The sequence below is a fragment of the Pongo pygmaeus genome, chromosome 9 (genome assembly GCF_028885625.2).
Source record: "Pongo pygmaeus isolate AG05252 chromosome 9, NHGRI_mPonPyg2-v2.0_pri, whole genome shotgun sequence".
NCBI classification, from domain to species: domain Eukaryota; kingdom Metazoa; phylum Chordata; class Mammalia; order Primates; family Hominidae; genus Pongo; species Pongo pygmaeus.
The window spans coordinates 54,723,628-54,745,040 of record NC_072382.2 but is presented as its reverse complement, the minus strand read 5'-3'; the positions used below and the strand labels follow the sequence as shown (position 1 = coordinate 54,745,040).

The window sequence follows — 21,413 nt, the reverse complement described above, 5'->3', positions numbered from 1 at the left end:
GGCAAACTGTTTTATAGAGAACAGGGTAAGTCAGCTAAATTTTAGAATATTTAACCCTAACCTGGTGTTCTAAGTCTTTCCTTTTTGAAATTATTATTATTATTTGGAGTCAGTGTCGTGCTCCATCACCCAGGCTGGAGTGCAGAGGCACAATCACAATGCCCTGTAGCCTTGAGCTTCTGTTCTCAAGTGATTCTGGCACCTCGGCCTTTGCCCCCCAAGTAGCTAGTACCACAGGTACGTGGGCCCAGCTAATTTTTTTTTTTTCTCATAGAGACAGGGTCTCAGGCTGGTCTGGAACTCCTGGGCTCAAGCAATCCTCCCACCTCTGCCTTCACTTCCCAAATAGCTGAGACCACAGGCACACGCCACCACCATACCCAGCTTATTTATTTTATCAGGTTGGTGCAAGAGTAATTGGGGCTTTGCCATTGAAAGTAATGCCATTGAAAGTAATGCACCACCCTAATAATTTTTTGTGGGTACAGTGTCTTGCGCTGTTGTCTAGGCTGGTTTCCAACACCTGGGATCCAGTGACCCTCCTGCCTTGGCCTCTAAAAGTTCTGGGATTACAGATGGGAGTCACTGCACCAAGTTACTTTGTATAATTTTTAACATAAACATAAATATTTTGAGAAATAGAAATGTTAAAATCATTGGAGGAAATTATATTGTAAAGTATACAATAGAAAAAAATCAAACAAAATACAACTAATACAACAAAAATTAACAAAATTTTCAGAGAAACAAAACAAAACCTTGTTTTACAATCTTCAGAATTCAATCCCATTATATCAAACATATAAAGAAACATATTCAAAGAAAAAGGCAATCAATAGCGACTGACCTCGAGATGACCAAGATGTTGCAATTAGTGTGGATTTTTAAAGTAGTTATTGTAATTCTTATGAAAATGAAAACCCCAAAAACCCTTAAAATAAATGGATAGGAAATCACAGCAGAATAGAAGAAACTACAATAATAACAAAGGCTCAAGTGGAAATTCTAGAAGTGAGAAAGATTTCAAAATTAAAAAATAATAATCAATTGTGTTCAGGAGCAGCTTGGAGGTGGTAAAGAGTCAATGAACCTTAAAATACAATTGAAATGATTCAATCTGAAAAATGTGAGCAGTCATAGGTTGGGTTGAGGGAGCTTTTCCTTTGGTTAGTGCTTTTAGGTAATCTTGGTTTTGATAAGATTACTAGAGTGATCCGTCAGGGGCTTGCTAAGCCAGAGTTTATCTTGGTTTCAGTAGTGCTTTATACAAAACTCATATCATTTTGTAGAAGATGGAAGAAGAGTGGACCAGATGACAATATTTAGATGCAGTCATTCTTAACCTCCGTTGCTCTCCCAGTGGTCTAGCTGGGGTTTGCATAAAGTTGAATGGGAGGAATAGTGAAGGCGCCCCCACCTACCCTCTCCCCTGGTCCACTTGTCCTCCTTCACTAGTGGATAAAGTCCACGGGAACAGGCAAGTTATTTTAAATCTGTAACTTCTGTTGTCAAGATCTGCAATGAGTTCTGCTCGCTGCACTGGGGACAGGAACCAAAGGAACATAGGGGTGAACGAGTTAACATGGAGTCCAGTAACACCCGTTGCCTACGTGCAGAATGTTTGTGACAGGAAAGCCAGTCAGCAGGCAGATGGTCTCAGATACCAAGCTAGTGTTGGCAAGCAAGTTTCAGTCTCTTGAAGGCGGTTTTCCTCATTGTGTGGTTTGCATCGCTTGCTTCAGAATGACTGGAGTACTTGTTAAAATGCAAATTTTGAGCCCAATCCTAGACCTCCTAAGCCTACATCTCTACGGATGGGTCTCAGTAGTCGATATTGGAAACGTTCAGGTCCCTAGGAGATGCTTATGCATATAGATTTGAACTGTTGTGTTTAAGGGTTAGGGAGCTGAGAGAAGCAAGGAATAGAACAAGCCCCTGGGTGGGAAGGCTCCATAAACTTGGCACTGTTAGCATTCTGGGCAGAACAGGATTCTGCCACATGCTTTGCAGCATCCCTAGCCTCTACCCTCTAACACCGTATTCCAGTTGTGAAAACCAAAAATGTCCCCTGGGAGGCAAAATAGTCACGAGTTGGGAACCGGAACCTCTGCTTTGTGGGATCAGAATGGTTACTTTGTTCCCAATCCAAGGATCAGAACACACGATGAGAGAATGTCCAGCTATTGGAACTGGAGTGCCAAGTTGAAGCTAGACCTACAACAAAAGCTTCAAAAGCTCCTTTATAGGGCTGATCCCATGCCTCAGCTACCTAGCTTGTACAGATGCCATGTAACTCTAGATTTGCTGACAGAAGGAATTTAAAGGCTAGGACTAGATAGGGTCTTTCAGGTTAGGCCAGCACACAACGTGGACTTTTGACATCATCCAGATGCTTGAACCAACCTCAGTCCTGAGGCAGAATTTCCCGTGGCATCTGATACACAGCCTGGATTTGGAGCTCTCACTGGGATTAGATGCCATGGGAATATTGTGTTTAGGAACTCTGAAACAGACAGGCTTCAACAAAGCAGACCTAAGCAACATGTAGCGTCTGAACTTCTTTATCAGCTTCCATTCCAGCCCACGAGGACAAAAGCATCACATACATATCCACTCTGGCAAACCTGTCCTCAGTAGGGAGTTTTCCCAGTACTACTCTCGCCTCTCTTCTGAGCCTACCTGCTTCTTTGTAATGTTTCCACTTTCTGTCCCACTCTCTAATAGATGATTTGTCCTCACTGCCCAGCCCCCTAGTTCTGATATTTGGATTGTCTGTGACCTGGGTAGTACTTAGGAGGTAGAATCAAAGCCTTGTTGATTGGAATGGGAGTTTCTAACTTCCTATTAAAGGCACTGATTAAGCATCTGTTGTATAAAGTAAAGTAAGATTATGATCCAGTAAGAAAGATTCCACAAGTAGCGCAGGAAGAATTGGTTTCTAGTACACTTCATGTTTCAGGACAGGAAATCCAGAAAATAATTCTTTGGTACGTTAAGTGTGTACCGTAAGTTTCATTTCCATATGAAAAACGGTAGTTAGCTCAAAAGTACATCCATGAATGATCCTGATTAAACTTGCTTAATCCTAGTTAAACTAGCTACTAGCTAAACAACAATTTCACAACAACTCAAGAACTCTGTAAAAGCATTTCCTCTGAATATTTTATTCAGAAAAAAACACAAAAAGATAAGGCAGAAACAAAAATCCCAGTCATTTGCAGTATCTGTCGGTTTCAACTTCACTCTCCTGTTAAAACAAAGAAAAATAGTAAAATTAATCTATGTAAAACATGCCATATATATTCAACTGCTAATAAATATAAAAGCTTTAAAAATGTGTGCTCAGTTTTGGTTACTGTATTACCACAACACTTATATTAAAATATGTATACTTTTAAATTTGGTTTCTATAAAAAATGGATTCTAATCTTATAAAAGTTTTTTCCTAATATTTAATAAATGTTGTCTAAGGGCTTTTTCAATCCAAATAGCAATTTTAATTATTCCAGAATTTAAGGGTGCTCTAAATTTCCATTTAACAGGGTGAGAATGCTGTATTATTACAAGTGATAAAAGTTACAGGACATAGAGGGTTATTCTGTTTTAGAGTCCACATCCTGATTATATTTTATAACCTCTTCTTGATTTCTTACAACTAGATACATATTCATTTGCAAAGCTGGAAAAAAATTCTTAACATTATTTACTGACTTTAGGTATGAATTCTACCAGCTAGTTAACAGGAAATATGTAATTAAGCATTGCCTTTATCAAGTAATGTAAAAAAAGAGTAAGAGTAAATTTGCAACATAGGACTTGAATGAGCGGCTGGTGATTATCATAATCTGGCACTTAACTGATTTATACTTGTACACTCACAGCTAAACGTCTGTTTTTCTATGTTGTAAATCTAGGACATTACTTATCTACATAGGAAGAGTAATAAATATTAATAATGTGCTATGATAAACATCCTGCACTCTTCCAAATCTTACAATAAAACTGCTTCTATTTCACTTGTTTAGCTTTTATACTTAGTTTTTTAGTTGATCTTTGCTTATTTTAAGGATCCTGAACTACTCTAACAGAATCCACATACTTTTTATATTAGTCAAACTGCTTCTTTCTAACTCTGGTTCTAATAGTTATAAAAAGATAATGATAAATTTATGAAGTAGATACAGTCAAACTTGAATTTCTTTAAGTATATACTTAGAATCGGTTATAATTTTTAGATATTCTTTCTTGGCAGTATTTTCCCAAACTCATGATGTCCTCTCTAGGTAATATTGCCACACTCATAAATTAGAAATAAAGACAAAAATGTGAAAACTACAGTAATTTAAGAGAATATAGGTTTTCTACATGCCATTTCTATTGGCTACTGAAAATAGTGGAAATAAGTAAATAAATAGCTACCTGTCCAGAAGCATCTCATGCAAAAATCCATCTTTCTGAGCCTTTTTAGGAATTTTACTGTCTTCTTTATGTATTTTAACTTTGTGGTCTTGGAAGCTCTGAAATTTCTTTCTGCAAAGAAAATGTCTTCATTGAAAAATACCTGGAACTCTGATTATACATATTTACTATTAAATTTATAAATACTGTTAATTTCTTTTTCACTTATTAAAAAAGTCTAATTATAGGCCAGGCACAGTGGGTCACGCCTGCAATCCCAGCACTTTGGCAGGTCAAGGCAGGCAGATCACTCGAGGTCAGGAGTTCGAGAACAGCCTGGCCAACATGGTGAAACACTGTCTCCACTAAAAATACAAAAATTAGCCGAGCATAGTGGCGTGCGCCTGTAGTCCCAGCTACTCAGGAGGCTGAAAAAGGAGAATCACATGAACCTGGGAGGTGGAGGTTACGATGAGCTGAGATTGTGGCACTGCACTCCAGTCTGGGGGACAGAGCGAGACTCCATCTTGAGGGAGAAAAAAAAGTCTAATTGTATTTTTTTTAATGAGCTGGAGATTTTGAACAACAAAGATGACCTTCGTGACCTCTCAAGAGGAGGGCCACTCATTGACTGGGTAGCACAAGCCCCTACTTCTATTAGGGCATGCTGGCTGGAGTCCCCTCTGTCCTGGCCATAGCACAGCCTTTGACTGGCATCACGCCCATTCTATGAATGAATAGAGAGATTGACTAACGCGAGTGACTAGCTTTGGGAGCTGGTAGGATGATTAGGAAAACTGAACCCTCAATAAAAGAAAAGCATTTAGCTCAGTGCTCTGTCCTAGAGGCTACATTATGTTGCCTCTTCTTGTCCATCAGTTTTCATTTTTTCAGACAGGGTCTTGCTCTGTCACCCAGGCTGGAATGCGGTGATGATCAGAGCTTACTGCAGCCTTGAACTCCTGGGCTCAAACAATCGTCCTGTCTCAGCCTCCTGAGTAGCTGGGCCTACAGGCATGCACCACCATACCCAGCTAGTTAGGTAATTTATTTTGAAAGCACTTTGAGAAGCACTTCACTGTCAAATCTGTAGGTCTAAAAGGAAATGCATACATACACATAATTGATTTCACATTGTTTTACATCTCCTTTGTCTTCTTCTGGAATGTCATCTTTTTTCTTGGTTTCTCTTTCAGCGCAGGATCTAATCTAGATATTGGAAAAGAGAATCCAATGGGTTATATGTTTATCTTCCACCTTCCCCACTTTACATATCACATAAGAACATTCGAGATGATTACTTATGCAGAAGAAAAAATTAACTGAGCAACTATATTCAGAAAAAGACAGGTTCTGGCTATGTGTTTTTACTTCATATATATAATCTATATGAGTAAGTGCTATCACATGCTTCCTTCTCAGCCCTTGTGTCAGAAACACTACAGACAAAATTGTTTCAGAAACATTTTATACATCAGATGCTGCTAGGCAATAAAGCAATCATTAATTTAATTTTGTCGTCCAAGTGAATACACTAGGATCAAATTATCCCTAGTAGACAAGTGTCATTTGATCAGATTGAAAGATCAATAGCTCTTTTACATTGCACAGACTATTACCAAACTATTAAAACTTTTAACATTACACAACTTGTTTTTAATTAATTGGAACCCACCTCTTTTAGTAGCTTCTTATATCCTCCTAAGTTGGATAGATGTTTACTATCACATGTCATAAGTTAATTAATCTGCATTCAACAATTAGGATCACCCACAGAAGAGGCAATGGGCAATGGTAAGGATTCATGTCTCCTAAGGGACCTCTGTGGTCAGAGTCCAGTTCCAGGGCTGCTTAGAAAGTGATGACAAAAAACGTGATTGTGCCACTGAGTTCTTTGTGACAGTTTTGATTAGAGGGGTCCCAGACCTCAAAACATTCCCTGCTAGGGCCTGTAACACAATGCTACCTTTAGTAAGAGGATCTGTGTTCTGGTAGACGAGGCAAGGTCCTAAAGGTGAAGGGCTGACAGAGATTAATTAGGGCAGCCTGCAATTAAATGGTATGAAAAGAGTGCTAAATAATCACTGTTCAGAGCTTCCAAGTACTTGACTAACCAAAGAGACCCAGAAAACTTTGTATTTCATCCGAAAATTGCTTTAAATAGTGAAAAATGCAATCTTTGTGTATCTTTGTGTCTTTGCATAAGTGCAAAGCACTGCACATATATTTGCAATTGTTGCATTCAATAACACTTTTGTGATGATATCCAGATGAAAAAAATTTAAACATGATACAATAAAATATAAATAAATTAAATTAAATGTAAGTCACCAACCCATCTGCATTTCCTCAATGACCTGTTTCCTGAGAAGCAATGTGCTATGAAATACTGAGAGTGGCCTCTGGAGTCAACTGAGTCTGGGTACACATCCTGTCTTACCACACCTTGAAATCACTGTGATTTCCATGAACTGACTGACAAAAACCACGAGGATGTAAGGAGGGTCAGGGGCTGTCTTCCTGTCTGTAAGGCTGAGCTCACATCCACCTCACAGGGGCATTATGGAAATTCAAGACTACTACGCATGTGCCGGATGCATGCAATGAAAAAATATAGCATTTCACTTCTCTAACTGTAAGAAAATATCTACATTTTATATTGAAATTGTTTGAGCTTTAGATTTGAAATTAACTGAAATCAAGACTATTCTAAAAAGAAAATCAAACATATGACTGGAAATCTAACATGAAGCTCGTACAGAGAATTGAGAGATGGTTTTAAATTACACTGGCAGTAGAGAAAAATGTAACGTAAATTTTTATGCTCTAATTATAAGAATGAAGGGCATTTTAGAAAAGACATTTGCCCCCTCTCTTAGAGCCTTCCACTCTGGCCCCCACAATGCCAGCAAATCTGGGTCACACTGGATGCAACGTGTGATTCCCAACAGAGACAAACAAAGCAAGGTTCACGATGCTCAGTACTGCGTTGGAATGCCAAGACACAGAAAAACCACGTGTCAAGAAGTGGGGAGTTATTCCTTAGACACATCCTGGTATATGTTTATGATTAAAGATCAGTGCCTTGCTCAGTACTGGGATGGAATGCCAAGACACAGAAAAGCCATGTGTCAAGAAGGGGGAGTTATTGTTTAGACACATCCTGGAACATGTTTGTCATTAAGGATCAGTGGCTTTTGTGAGTCTAAGAAATTAAGCCTTAAATGTTTTCATCAAATTCCAGTTAACTACCTGATTTATCTAGGTTATATTAACAGTATTATTTAGAATTTCACCTTGATATGAAGATGTCTGTTTAACTTTTACAATGATGTAAAACAAACAGTAGGATTAGGGAGGGCACAGGCCACTGGTGGAATGGATAACGTGTCTGACTACGGATGAGGGAATTTAGCCTGTAATAAGGAACTTTTATTTCCAGCTTAGTGAGGCAAACACATTTTAAAAATAAAATAAAAATCATGTTTTATGTGATTCATGTTTCTCCTAATGCAAAGAAGATGGGTACTATTAATAAAAATATTTTTCAAATGTAAGGGCTAAGGCCCCAGAAGTTCTGCTATGATTTTTTATGTTTCATAGAGTGATTATCATCACAGAAGCTCAAGCATTACATAAATACAAATGCGTATACCCCGACCTGGTAATTCTGCTTCTGGAAATTTATCTTCAGGTCCACCCGCACATCTACAAATTGATGCATATTCAATGTTATGTACTGCAGCACTGTTTATAAGAGCAAAAGAATGGAAACAGCCTAAATTTCCATCTATAAAAGACTACATAAATTAAGGTACATCCCTAAAATGGAATATTATGTGGCTGTTAAAAGAGAGAAAGAGAAGAAAAGCAAGAAAAAGAGAAAATTTTGTGCATTCAAACTAATAGTAGAAAACTCTCCAAGATACAATTTTAAGGAAAAAAAAAGTCAAAAGTTGAGAAGACTAGAGAGGAGGCTGCCTTTAGTGTAAAAAGTTGAAAATTATAAATGTATTCATATGTTTATAAAGAAGTTTTAGGAGGCCATAAAAAAAACAAAGGGAAAGAGGAACAGGAGCTGGGACACAGGTGAGTAAGATGCATGGCAGGCATATGTCTTCATCTTCATATGCTTTTATTTAAAAATGTTGGATCACGTGTACATGTTATCTATTTTAAAAATTAGATTTTAAAATACAAGCAAGAAAACAAGAAAATGAAAGCTTAAAAAGAGCATGTGGAACTACCAGAAAAAGATAGTAATCCTTGGAGATAATGGCAAGGTAGCTCCTAGATGCATTGATTTCTTTACCACATTGTATAAACAAGCCATCAATTATGGGATTTATAATTAAAAATGAGTCTATTTGAAACAACACATTATAAAAAGCTATTAACTAAATCTTTAAAGTGACAGTAAATGATGATTTAACATTTTAAAGAGATACAGTCACATTGCATGTATGAATGCAGTCATCCGTATAAAATGTCATCATTACCTTGATCATTTCTTCTTCTCCTGCTGTTTTACTTTTTGCTTCTATGTCTCCTGCTTCATTGCATCTAATAAAGCAGCTGTCTGAGGCCAATAAAACCATTTTCCCCTAAGTGAAACAAAATAACAGAATAGCCATGAGGATACTTCTTGTAGAAGAAACATTAAGTGTTTAGACTGAATCAATTTTTCCTCCCTGATTTAAAAATCACAGAAAAGAACTTAAGAGAAGAACGTGAAAAATATAATACAAGAACATATAGAAAAGGAAACCAAAATCACCTTTCATTTTACTATTCAAAGATTACTACAATAAATATTTGTAGTGTATCTTCCTAGTAGGACTAAATTCTAATTAGATGAGGTAGGATTGCTTCCTTTCTAAAAGATCTACTGAAGATAAAACTGTTTAGTTCTGTTTGAAAAATTAACTTTAAAGACAAGAACATAATTATGAATGCATACTTTATTCAAATATTAGCATTTTAAGTAAAATTTATTTTCTTCAGAATTAGAAAACATGAAAAGGTATATACAATGCCTTTGGTGTTTTGAATTTTAGAATTGATGTCTGAGGGAGTTTTGTGTGTGAAAATAAATATTCATATACATTTTTAGTTGTTTAATGTTTGATTTATTACACTGCTTTCTATTAAACAAAACTTTAAAAACTGATTTTCTTGTGTATCTAAATCTGGGTTATAAATTTGGTTAGCTTATCTCCCATAACAAATAAAATGTTTATTTATAACGTGTATTTGGTTGATTCTTTTGGAAAACTTGGAATACCATAACATTTAGACAAAATATTTATAAATACAATGATTATAAAATATGTTAACCTTATATCACATCCAGTTAAAAACGTGCTGATAACATGGATTTAACATCTTAGTCAAGTCACAAGGGCTGGGTTTTCTTTCATCTGGATGGCTGGTGGTTCACATCGCGTGGTGGTCATAAGAAATACTATGAAGATCTCACATATCCTTTACTCGCTTTGTCTCAATGATGACATCTTGCATAAGTATCATACATTGTTAGAATCAGGAAACTGACATTGATATAATCCATGAAGCTTATTCAGATTTCACCAGTTTTACATGTACTTGTTTGCATGTATGTGCACAGATTCATGCCACTACCAGCACAGTCAGAATTAGGTTTTTAAAATACAAAATAGCAACATACAGCCAGGCATGGGGGTGTATGCCTGTAATCCCAGCTACTCGGGGAGCTGGGAAAGAGAATCACGTGAGCCCAGGAGTTCTAGGTTATAGTGAGCTATGATCATGCCACTGCACTCTAGCCTGAGTGACAGAGCAAGGTCCTGTCTCAAAAAAAGACCAAAACAAAACAAAAGACAACATGTAAGATACAAATTGATATATGGAGAACGGTCTCTCTCATGATAGACCCCAGCCATATATTCATACCTGCTTTCCAGAGGCAATGCCTATCATAATATTTCTTAAAAATACCTCTACAGGAAGACTTTCTAGCATAGTAATCTTTTTTTTTTTTTTTGAGACGGGGTCTCACTGTTTCACCCAGGCTGGAGTGCAGAGACGCGATCTTGGCTTATTGCGACCTCTGCCTCCCGGGTTCAAACCATTCTCTGCCTCAGCTTCCCGAGTAGCTGCCACCATGCCCGAATAATTTTTTTTTTGTATTTTCAGTAGAGACGGGGTTTTACCATATTGGCCAGGCTGGTCTTGAACTCCTGAGCTCGTGATCCACCCGCCTCTACTTCCCAAAGTGCTGGGATTACAGTTGTGAGCCACGGCGTCCGGCCAGTAATCTTAACTATGATTTTAGATTGAAAGCAAAACGAGCACAATCTGTGTCTATGTATACTAATTTCCAATTTGCCAATAGAAATGTTAGACTCTAGCAAAAATTATTTTAACAGTTGTTATAAAAGTTTATATCTTAATGTTAAAAAATATCCTCAAACCTACTCCTAAATTGTACTTTAACTAGAGTGGAAATGAGTCAATCATCAACTGGATATGACAAATTAAGGAATTCTTGTTAATGTTACCAGGTCTGATAATGACATAGAATAACGTATAAAAATAAAGAACAAAACATGTGATGAGAGAAATACATACCACGTTAAGAAATGTACATTTATGTACTTATGGGTAAAATGACATAATATCTGTGATTTTACTTAAAATTTTCTAGGAATTAATGTGTGTGTGGGTGAGTAAGTAAATGAAACGAGATTGGCAAAATATTGATAATTAATGCTGGGGCCTGGGCACATGGGGACTCATTATATTCTTCTATGTATGGATTAGTTTGGATATTTCCATAATGAAAAGGTTTTAAAGATTCAGTTAATTCCACTGCACAAAATTTTCTTTTAACTAAACATTTCATGCTTTTCATAATCAATTTTAAAATACATAAAATTTTACCTAAAATGAAGTTGGACCCTTATCTAACACCAAATACAAAAAGTAACTTCAAATAGACCAAAGGCCTAAATGTAAGAGCTAAAGTTAGAAAACTTTTAGAAGAAAATGGGAAAAGCTGCACGACAATGAATTTGGCAATGATTTGTTATATAGAACATCAAAGGCACAGGCAACAAAAGAAAACATAGACAAACTGGACTTCATCAGAATTAAAAACTTTTGTGCATCAAGAACCACTGTCAACAGAGTAAAAGGCAACCCAGAGAATGGAGAAAATATTTGTAAACTACACACATTATAAGGAATTAATATCCAGACTATATAGAGAACTCCAAAAAGACAAACACCACAATTCAAAACTGGGCAAAGAATATACACGGACATTGCTTCAAAGATGATATACAAATGGCCAATAAGCACTCGAAAAGATGCTCAACATCACTAGTCACTAGGGAAATATAAATCAAAACCATAATACAATACCACTTCACAACCATTATAATGCTATTATCAAAACAAACAAAAAACAAAAAACAGAAACCAAGAAAACCAGAAAAACAAATGTTGGGCAGGATGTGGAGAAACTGAAACCCTGTGCAATGCTGGTAGGAAGGTAAAATGGTGCATTCATTTAAATGCCACTGAAGTATACACGTAAAAATAGAAAAACTGGCAAATTCTATATTCTGTGTATTTTGCCTCCACACACACACAAAACCAATGGAGAAAAAGAAAATTAATCAAAATTAAAATTTCAGCTAAAGACGAGTAGAAAGCAATACAACTAATGACAATTTAGAAGATGGAGTTATAGCTACAATTGTTTTCAGTAAAAGAAATAATGCTTTATTCAGAATCATTATGAACAGTGTTATGATTAGCAAGTCTTTCTTATAAATGTAATAGTTAATAATTTTAAATTAGTTTTATTTTGTATGTTCTATGCCACGTTCACCAAGTACACTTATTATTAAATAAAATCATTTAAATATAATATCTCATTAATGTTTTGCAAATGAAGAAGAAATTTCTGGCAGACAAGCTCCTCAAAATTTTCACACTCTGTCCAAGTAGGGAAATGATACAATAACATTACTTATAATATTGTCAACAGAAAAAGAAATTACTTTGAGCAGATGCCAGTATTTTTTCTCAATGAGATTTCAAAGAACAAGAAAGCTAAACACAGTATCATCAAGAATTAAATGTGAGCATTCTGCCTACTTTCGGCAAGTGGCCTACATTCAAACTGTGGAGGTATGCTTATATGTTTAACGACTAAAGTAACATAACATAATACTTAACAGTGCCACTCGGGGGTTTTAGCTGTGAAAAAGCAGTGGATCCTAAGAACAGTGGGCACTGAAGTTGCCTGTCTCTACGTCAGGTTACAGCTCAAGCTGTGTATATGCTGCAGACGCCCAAGCTGAATTTAAGAGAATCCGCTCTAAAACATTACTTGCTATTTAGACAAATGCTTAAAGTTATTTCCTTTTAAACCTTAGGCAGATGGTGAAATATTCCCGCTGTGTTGTCTCACAATGCATAATAAAGCTTTTCACATATTTTCACATAGTTTAGAATGTTTACATATGTCTGGCATGCCTGTAATCCAGCATTTTGAGAGGTGGAAGCAGGAGAATCACTTAAGCCCAGGAGTTCAAAGTCAGCCTAGGTAACAAAAGGAGACCCCCATCTTTACAAAAAAAATAAGAAATTAGCTGGGTATGGTGATAGAAGACTGTGGTCCCAGCTACTCGGGAGTCTGAGATGAGAGGATTGCTTGAGCCTACGAGGTCGAGCGTGCACTGTCATGATCATGTCACTGCACTCCAGCCTGAGCAACAAAGCAAGAGCCTGTCTCAAAAAAAAAAAAAAAAAAAAAAAAAAAAAGGCCTGATGCACCAGTGTCATGGCTGATAAGATACTACCAGGGCACCCTCATTCTAGCATCAAGGCTGTGTGACAGCTCACCTCACCTTCTGACTAACCCAGTGCTTCTGTTCTAAGGGCCCCTTTAAATCTCTGCCTTCATTATTTGCTTGGCACAAAGGAATGATATATTTTAGATTTGGAAATGGAATTTTCTTCCCCAATCTTACTGTAGTCTAAGTACCCTTCACAGACCTTCTATTAACCCATAGCTTACTTAGCTTTAGTTCCTGGGTAAATCAAATCTGTGTTTTGCAAACTACGATGTTGTAAGTTCAATTGCTTCTGAATCTAGCAGAGCTCAGTGAAACTCTTTGCTTACAGACATGCTCATTTTTATTAATGTCACACATGGTATTCTCCATGTGTAAGACAGAATTTCTTTCTTCCTATTTACCAATCCCTTCAGATCCTTGTGAGGAACGAACAGAACAGCTTTAAAAAATTAAAAGTTTTTTTTCTTTCCCTTCACAAATAGACACATGCTTACTTACACGGCAAATTTAGAAAATCTACAATGCAAAAGAAGGTGGAAGGGCAAAGAGAAAAAGACACAGAAGGACTTCCTCTTCCAGCCGAGATGGACTTGCCCTCCCACGATGACCAATGAGAAAACTGAAACTGGATAGAATATTTGAGAAAACTGTTTTCGGGGATTGGAACACAGGCAGAACAGGACTGTGATATTTGAGAACAGGAAAACACAGGAAGCAAATCTCACACAAACTTCTGTTTTCTGCCGAATGGCAGTTTCTTGACCACACAGAGAGAGGTAGAGACCTCCAAAAACGAGGCAATGTCACTGTCACTAAGCTGAGAGTCTTGCAGTGCTAACATGTTTGGAGTTTATAGAATAAGGTACAGGAGAAGAGGCAACTACATACAGATGAGGCCTCAAAAGTGTATGCAAAAGTTCTCTGCAGGTCTGGGGTCAAGGGCTGGGGGCAGTGCATACAGCAAGCAGGCTCCACAAGGCCTCTGCAGAGTGGCTGGCACTTCTGAGGGCTGACTGGAGATGCCAGAGATCACACAAATTTGGGACATAGCACAGTCGCAAGAATTTACCAAGTATACCTAGAACATGTGGCTGAGGCCCATGAGGATGAGACTTTCCTAGAGTAAGAGTCACTGTCTAAGTCTACAGGCAAAAACCTAATAAATAAGCACAAACTAAAAAAGGCCCAGGCTTGACAGGTGAAAAAGGGTGGTCAAATAATTTAACTAGGCATCAAGACATTTAACAGAAATAAAGGTTAAAATGTTATGAAAATGAAAGACTGAATTTATAAGGAAGACTTAACAATCCTAAATGTGTACACATGACAGCTTCAAAATACTTTAAGCAAAAACTGCTCAAGTAGACAGATCTAGAATTACAGCTGGAGGTTTTAACATAACTCTCAATACATTGTAGGATGAGTAAAAAATCAGTAAGGACACAGAAGATGTGCATAGTCACAAGCTCCACCAGTTGATCTAAGTGACATCTAAAGAACACTGAACCACCGGGCGCCACGGCTCACGTCCATAATCCCAGCACTTTGGGAGGCCGAGGCGGGCGGATCGCCTGAGGTCAGGAGTTTGAGACCAGCTTGGCCAACGTGGTGAAACCCCGCCTCTATTAAAAATATTAAAAAAAATTAGCCAGGCGTGGTGGCAGGTGCCTGTAATTCCAGCTCCTCTGGAGGCTGAAGCAGGAGAATCACTTGAAACTGGGAGGCGAAGGCTAAAGTGAGCCGAGATCTTGCCACTGCACTCCAGCCTGCTGGGCAACAGAGCGCGACTTCATCTCCAAAAAAAAACAAAAAAACAAAAAAAGGCCTGAACCAACATCTGCAGAATACACATTCTTTTCAAGTGTACATGGAAATTCACTAAGAAAGTATGTTCTCCAACTATACTATAAATGAATTAGAAATCAGCAAAAATAACATACCTATAATATCTCTATGTAGTAGAAATTAAAAGCAATACACTTTTAAATAACTCAAGTGTCCATGAAAAGAAAAATCACAAGGAAAACTACATGATATTTTGAATGGAATGAAAATGAAAGCAAAATGTGTTGACTATAACTAAAACTAAAGTGGAATGAAGAGATCTAACTTCCTTCTTAAGAAGCAATAAAACAAGAGCAAAGTAAACTGAAAATAGTTAAAGGAAGGAAAAAAAAGACTGAAAATAAATGAAATAGAAAATGAAAAAAAGAGAAAATAAGTAATACTGAAAGAGGCTTGTCCAACCTGAGGGCTGCATGTGGCCCAGGCCAGCTTTGAATGCAGCCCAACACAAATTCATAAACTTTCTTGAAACATTATGAGATTTTTTTCTTTTTCTTTTTTTTTGCTTATCAGCTTATCGTTAATGTATTCTATGTGTGGCTTAAGACAGTTCTTCTCCTTCCATTGTGGTCCAGGGAAGCTAAAAGTTTGAATACCCCTGTACTAAAAGATCATCAATGATCTAAAATAAGTGATCTTATAAAGAATTGATAAACCTCCAGTTACACTGAGTGATCCAGGAAAAAATAGAAAAAACACAAATTACCAATATGAAGAGACTGCAATACAGATTAGATTGTACAGGCATTAAAAGGATATTAAAGGAATATTCTGAACAATTTTATGTCAATAAATCCAACAACGTGGATTAAAGGAAATTTTCCTAAAAGACACAAATTACCAAAACTGACAACAGAAAAATCTGAAAATATCTCTTAAAAAACCTTAATTCTCCCACAAAGAACTGAAACCAAACCAAACAGAACCGTCTAGGTTCAGATGACTTCACTGGTAAATCCTATCAAACATGTAAAGAAGAAATCATACCCATCTTACACAGCTATTTCCAAAAACAGGGAAGGAGACAGCACTTCCCATCTAATTTTATGACACCCAATATCACCTTGACACCAAAATCAAATAAAGACATTACAAGAAAAGGATACAAAAGTCCAATATCTCCCATCAACACCAATATAGAAATCTTAAAAAAAAAAAAAAAAAAAAAACCTAGAAATGAAATCTAGCAATATCCCAAAGGACAACGCACCACAACCAAGTGGGGTTTATCTCAGGCATGTAAAGTTAGTTTAAAAGTTGAAAATGAAACCAATGTAATTCATAGGCAGAATGAAGAAAGTTGTATAATCGTCTCAACAGATACAGAAAGAGGCATTTGACAGCATTAAACATCGTTATGATAAAAACTCCCAAGAAACAATGTTTAAAAGGGATGTCCTCATCTTGATAAAGGTTTTCTCTGTAGATCCTACAGACATCATACCATATGGTGGACTACTGAAAGCTTTCTGCCTAAACCTGGAAACAATGCAATTATGCCCATTCTCGCGACTTCTGTTCAACACTATGGAAGTCCTGGACAGAATAATAAACCAATAAAAAGCACGACAAGACATAAGGATTAGAAAGAAGAAGTAAAACGATAGTCACAGGAAACAATTGCAAATTTCTTAGTTTTCTATATAAACAAACCACTAGAAGTAATAAGTGAAACAGACTTATGAGACTACAAAATCACTATAAAAAAATCAATTGTAGATCTACGTACTAACAGCAAAAAACTGGAAAATCAAATTCAAAACTTCTATTGACAGTAGTGTAAAATTATAAAATACTTAAGAATAAATTTTTAAACAGGCATGCAAGACCGCTACATTGAAAATTATGAAATATTGAGGCCCAATATTAAGATGTTGATTCTCCCTCAAATGATCTGGACTCAATACAATTCTCTGAGAAAATCCAACAGACTTCACTGTAGAAATTAATAAACTAATAGTAAGTACAAAGTTGGAGGTCTCACACTACCTGATTTCAAGACTTCATGAAATTATAGCAATCAAGAGAACTATACCAACAGAAATACAGACAATCGATAGAACAGAGTTCAGAAATAGACCAATACATAGAAAGTTAATTGATTTTTTATGAAGATACGAAACTAGATTAATGGAAAAAGAAAACACAAATGGTGCTGGCATAAATGGTTATCAAGATGTTAAAAAAAAAAGTAAATCTTGAAACCAAACTCACACCATGCCAAAAATTAATTTGAGATTAATGACAGATTTAATGTGAAAACTAAAACTATGATTCCTCTAAAAGACAATGTACGATATTTTCCTGACTTTGGGGTAAGCAAAGATCTCTTAGATCAGAGATAAGGCAGTAACCATAAAGGAAAAAAAAATAAACTAAGCTTTATAAAAATTAAAAGCTTCTGACCATCCTGGCTAACATGGTGAAACCCCGTCGCTATTAAATACACAAAAAATTAGCTGGGCGTGGTGGCAGGTGCCTGTAGTCCCAGCTACTTGGGAGGCTGAGGCAGGAGAATGGCGTGAACCTGGGAGGTGGAGCTTGCAGTGAACCGAGATCGCGCCACTGGCCTCCAGCCTGGGCGACAGAGCGAGATTCCATCTAAAAAAAAAAAAAAAAAAAAAAGCTGTCCATCCGAAAACCACCATTAAGAAACTGAAAAGGTAAAACTCAGACTGGGAGAAAAGACTGATAACACCATCGACTCTTGGCAAGGATGTAACTGGAACACTAATTCATTCTTGGTGGGAGGGTAAAATAGCACAACCACTTTAGAAAATTTTTGGCAGTTTCTTACTTAGTTAAACATTCACCTATCCTTTGACACAGCAATTCCACATCTACATATCTACCCTAGATATTTATCCTAATTTTAGTATTGTTGATTTGCCATTTCAAAAGCAATGATTCTTCCAGAACATTAGCTTTATACCATTCCATATTTTATATATTTTTTAAGCTACCATAATTTATGAAGATTCAAAATGCAACTTGCCAAGTTTTAAAAGAGAAAAAAAAAGTATGGAAACAACTAAATGGAAAATAGGCTGGTTAAGTGTGTTTTTGTCAGTTTATTTCTAGTATCATTTACAGGCTACTCTGACATTGTATTTAAAATTTTCATTCATTTCAGAGTTCACAAAATAATGATTTTTCCTGTGAAGATACTTCGTTTAAGAGACAACTGATTTCTATAACTAAAATGTATACATGTTCAAAGAAAAGAACTTGTAAAATATATTTGGTTGAATAACATTTACATTAAACCTTTAAAATTATGTATCAGAATCTCTGGCTACTAAGCAGTCTAATGGTGCCTACTAAGTCAGAGAGTTGTAATTCTTCTCTCCTGTGCTCTGTTCTGACAATGAAGTAAAGGCATCAGTAGCATCTACTGTGCTAAAGAATAAATGGAATTTAAACTGTAGGTAATATTTAAGCACTTTAAGACAAATATGAATACATCATAAATTTCTAACTAGGAAAATATTTTCAACGAGATCTCAAGAAATGTTAACTTTTTTCAGAATACAGCACTGAAAACTCACTCACCAACATCATCAAGCTGGGTTTCTTCATATTCTTCTCTTTTTCTCTTCTTACCTTTGCTCTTTTTCTTCTTACTACAGGACATAATTTATATAGATGAGTTTAGGTATATTGATTTGTGTGATAAATAATTATCGTAAGATTGAGACTTGGAAGTCTTTTAAGCTGTTTCATTTATAAATTATTTATTTGGGAAGACTTACATTGCTATGCCCTCTTAAATACAGTACTGAGAATTTGCTTCAGGCTTTGTACATATTATGTTAAAGTTCAAAGCAGATTGTAGAGCCACACTGCCAGATTTTAAATCCTGATTCTGTCACTTCTTAGCTCTGCGATTTTTGGAAAAGGTACTGAATCTCTCTGTGGGTCAGTTTCCCCACTTAAAAGATTAGGATAATAACTTAACTCTCAAGGCTATTGTGAGAATTAAGAGGTAATATGCATCTTCACACATTGCTGGAGGAAATTTAAAATGGTGCAGCTTCTACAGGAAACAGTTTGTGGTTCCTCAAAAAGTTAAAGAGTTACCATATGACCCAGCAATTTTACTCCTAAGTATCTATACCCAAGGGAAATGAAAACATACACACACAAAAATATTACGTAAGAATATTCACATTAGCATTAGTCACAACAGTCAAAAAGGGGAAACAACCTAAATGTTCATCAACTGATGAATGGATGAACAAAATGATACATCCATACAATGGAATACTACACAGCCATAAAAAGGAACAAGTGTCACAACAATGATGGACCTCAAGAACGTTATAAGTGAAAAAAGCCATACACAAAAGGCCACATGTTGCATGATTTCTTAGGAAATATTCAGAATAGGCAATTTCACAAAGATAGCAGACTAGTGGTTGCCAAGGACTAGGAGAGGGAGAGGATGGGATGTGACTGCTTTAATGGGTAGGAAGAGATTTCCTTCTGAGATGACGAAAATGCTGAGCAACTAGACAGTGCTGAACCTCTTGAATATATACTAAAATCCACTGACTGTACAAAAGGGTGAATTTTATAATTATGAATTACATCGCAATAAAAAAATAAAAAAACAAGAGCGATTTGAAAAAAGTTAATGTGCAAAGTGCCTACAACAATTTCTTGGCACATTGAAAGTGCTACATAAGCATTAATTATGATCATTACGATAATCTTAAGACACTCTTGTCTGCATTTTCATCATAAAGTTTTCAGAAAATAACTCACCACTCCTCACAGGAAATTCACAGAGTAAAAATCTCACATTCATTCAGGATATACCTGCGACTTATTCTGGCATCTTCGTGAGCCCAGACTCCTCAAGAGGGTTCTCAAGGGCAGTAGCTTCAGCTCACTCCTTGATACTTTCTTTCCATCTCACCTAACAATATCAAAACCTCTGTTTATCACGGAGACCAGGAGGAAATGCTCAATATTTCTATGTACAGAAAACCTCGGGCAAATCTGCCAGATAAAAAAGAAGCGGTGATATGAGTTCACAGGTATTTTTCTCCTAAAGAGCTAATAAATTACCACTACGACCTCCTCCTGACATTTGGCTCAATTTATTTACTGCATATATGTTCTCTCATTTAATCCTCACAGTCTTCTAAAGGTATAAAAAATGGTCTGAAAGTATAAATGTGTAAACGGAGGTTCAAAGATATTTGATCTCTTAATGAGTACATGGAAGTTCAGACATATTAACCAATTTGCCAAAAATTACAAAATTAGCAAATGACAGAGTGTAGTTTCGAGCCCACATCACAATCAAAGCCCATATACACCTCAACCACTGTGTGATTCATCCTGGTTTCACTCTACATATTAGCTTAGAAAAAATTAATCAATAATTTTTCCAGGAAGAGACAATGGAGAAAAGAATAATCCCTAACAAAGGAAGTTAGTATCATGAACTACGAGATCAGACTAACGCAGACCACCAGGCAGAGGCCTGGAGAGATGCCTCGGGGGACCCAAACTCGTGGGTACGGGGCCAAGGGTCACCCGCCCTTCTATCCTGTTTCCAGGGTCGTACGCGCGGGAGGCTGCTCCTCTCTGCACAGGCTCGGGAAACCGCGGTCCGGCCTCCGTCCTGCCTGGACAGTGGCCAGGGCGAAGCCTGTGAGGCCACAAAACCGGGTCTCTGCGCCACGACTTCTACCGGATTCGCGGGGGTGGAGTGCATCCGAAAAGAACTGAGGAGGCTCCCGCCGGAGCTGCAGGGCCCACCTCTTCGCCTTGGTTCCCTTGAGCACAAGCTTGGTAGACTTCACGTAAGAGTACTCTGCCATGGCTCCGGGGACTCCTGCGCTGAGAGGCTGAAGCCGGCTCAGGACGAGTATATGACCCAGAGCAGCACGAGGGCGGGGAGGAACAGAAGTGCAGGCGAAGTAAACACTCCCTGACAGCGTACGTCTGTCCAGAACCCACATTCGTCTTGATTCAAAACCTGAATGGCTGAGATTTCCACATCCGCGTTTCTGCCGGAGAGCTACGGCGGCCGCAGAGGGCCGAAAGGTGTCCGCACACAGCTGCTCCCTGGCTCTCTCTCGAGGAGCCCCTGAGGATTGGCGCCTCCCCGAGGGGAGGAAAGCCCGCCGGAGGCGCTGGTGCTGGCTGTGGCGGGGCTGCCGGGCGCGCTGTGGAACCGCCTCCCTCTAGAGCTGCAGGCTGGCTACAGTCCCCGCGGGGGCGGGAAGCGGCTCAGGCTGCCCTCGCTGGCCTGTGGCGGTGCGGCTGGAAGCGCGGGCCACTGGTGCGCGGGTCACTCGGGGCTGT

At 37.5% G+C, this 21,413-nt stretch overlaps 1 protein-coding gene across 4 annotated transcripts; it reads right to left on the bottom strand.

The window, feature by feature from the left end:
* Nucleotides 1–598: 598 nt before the first annotated feature.
* LOC134740251 (protein FRG1-like) lies at nucleotides 599–20,938 on the bottom strand. Of its 4 annotated transcripts, none has more exons than XM_063671073.1 (6): nucleotides 20,865–20,938; nucleotides 18,645–18,715; nucleotides 8,898–9,002; nucleotides 5,516–5,607; nucleotides 4,420–4,530; nucleotides 599–3,247 (listed from the first exon to the last, which is right to left on the bottom strand). In XM_063671073.1, the coding sequence occupies exons 2-6, from the start codon at nucleotides 18,669–18,671 to the stop codon at nucleotides 3,106–3,108; spliced, it is 477 nt and encodes a 158-aa protein (XP_063527143.1). In that variant the 5' UTR covers nucleotides 18,672–18,715; nucleotides 20,865–20,938; the 3' UTR covers nucleotides 599–3,105. The 4 variants fall into 4 exon arrangements, with proteins under 4 accessions (XP_063527143.1, XP_063527142.1, XP_063527141.1 ...); XM_063671072.1 differs by lacking the exon at nucleotides 20,865–20,938 and adding an exon at nucleotides 19,914–20,047; XM_063671071.1 differs by lacking the exon at nucleotides 20,865–20,938 and adding an exon at nucleotides 19,860–20,013.
* Between the last annotated feature and the right edge of the window lie 475 nt (nucleotides 20,939–21,413).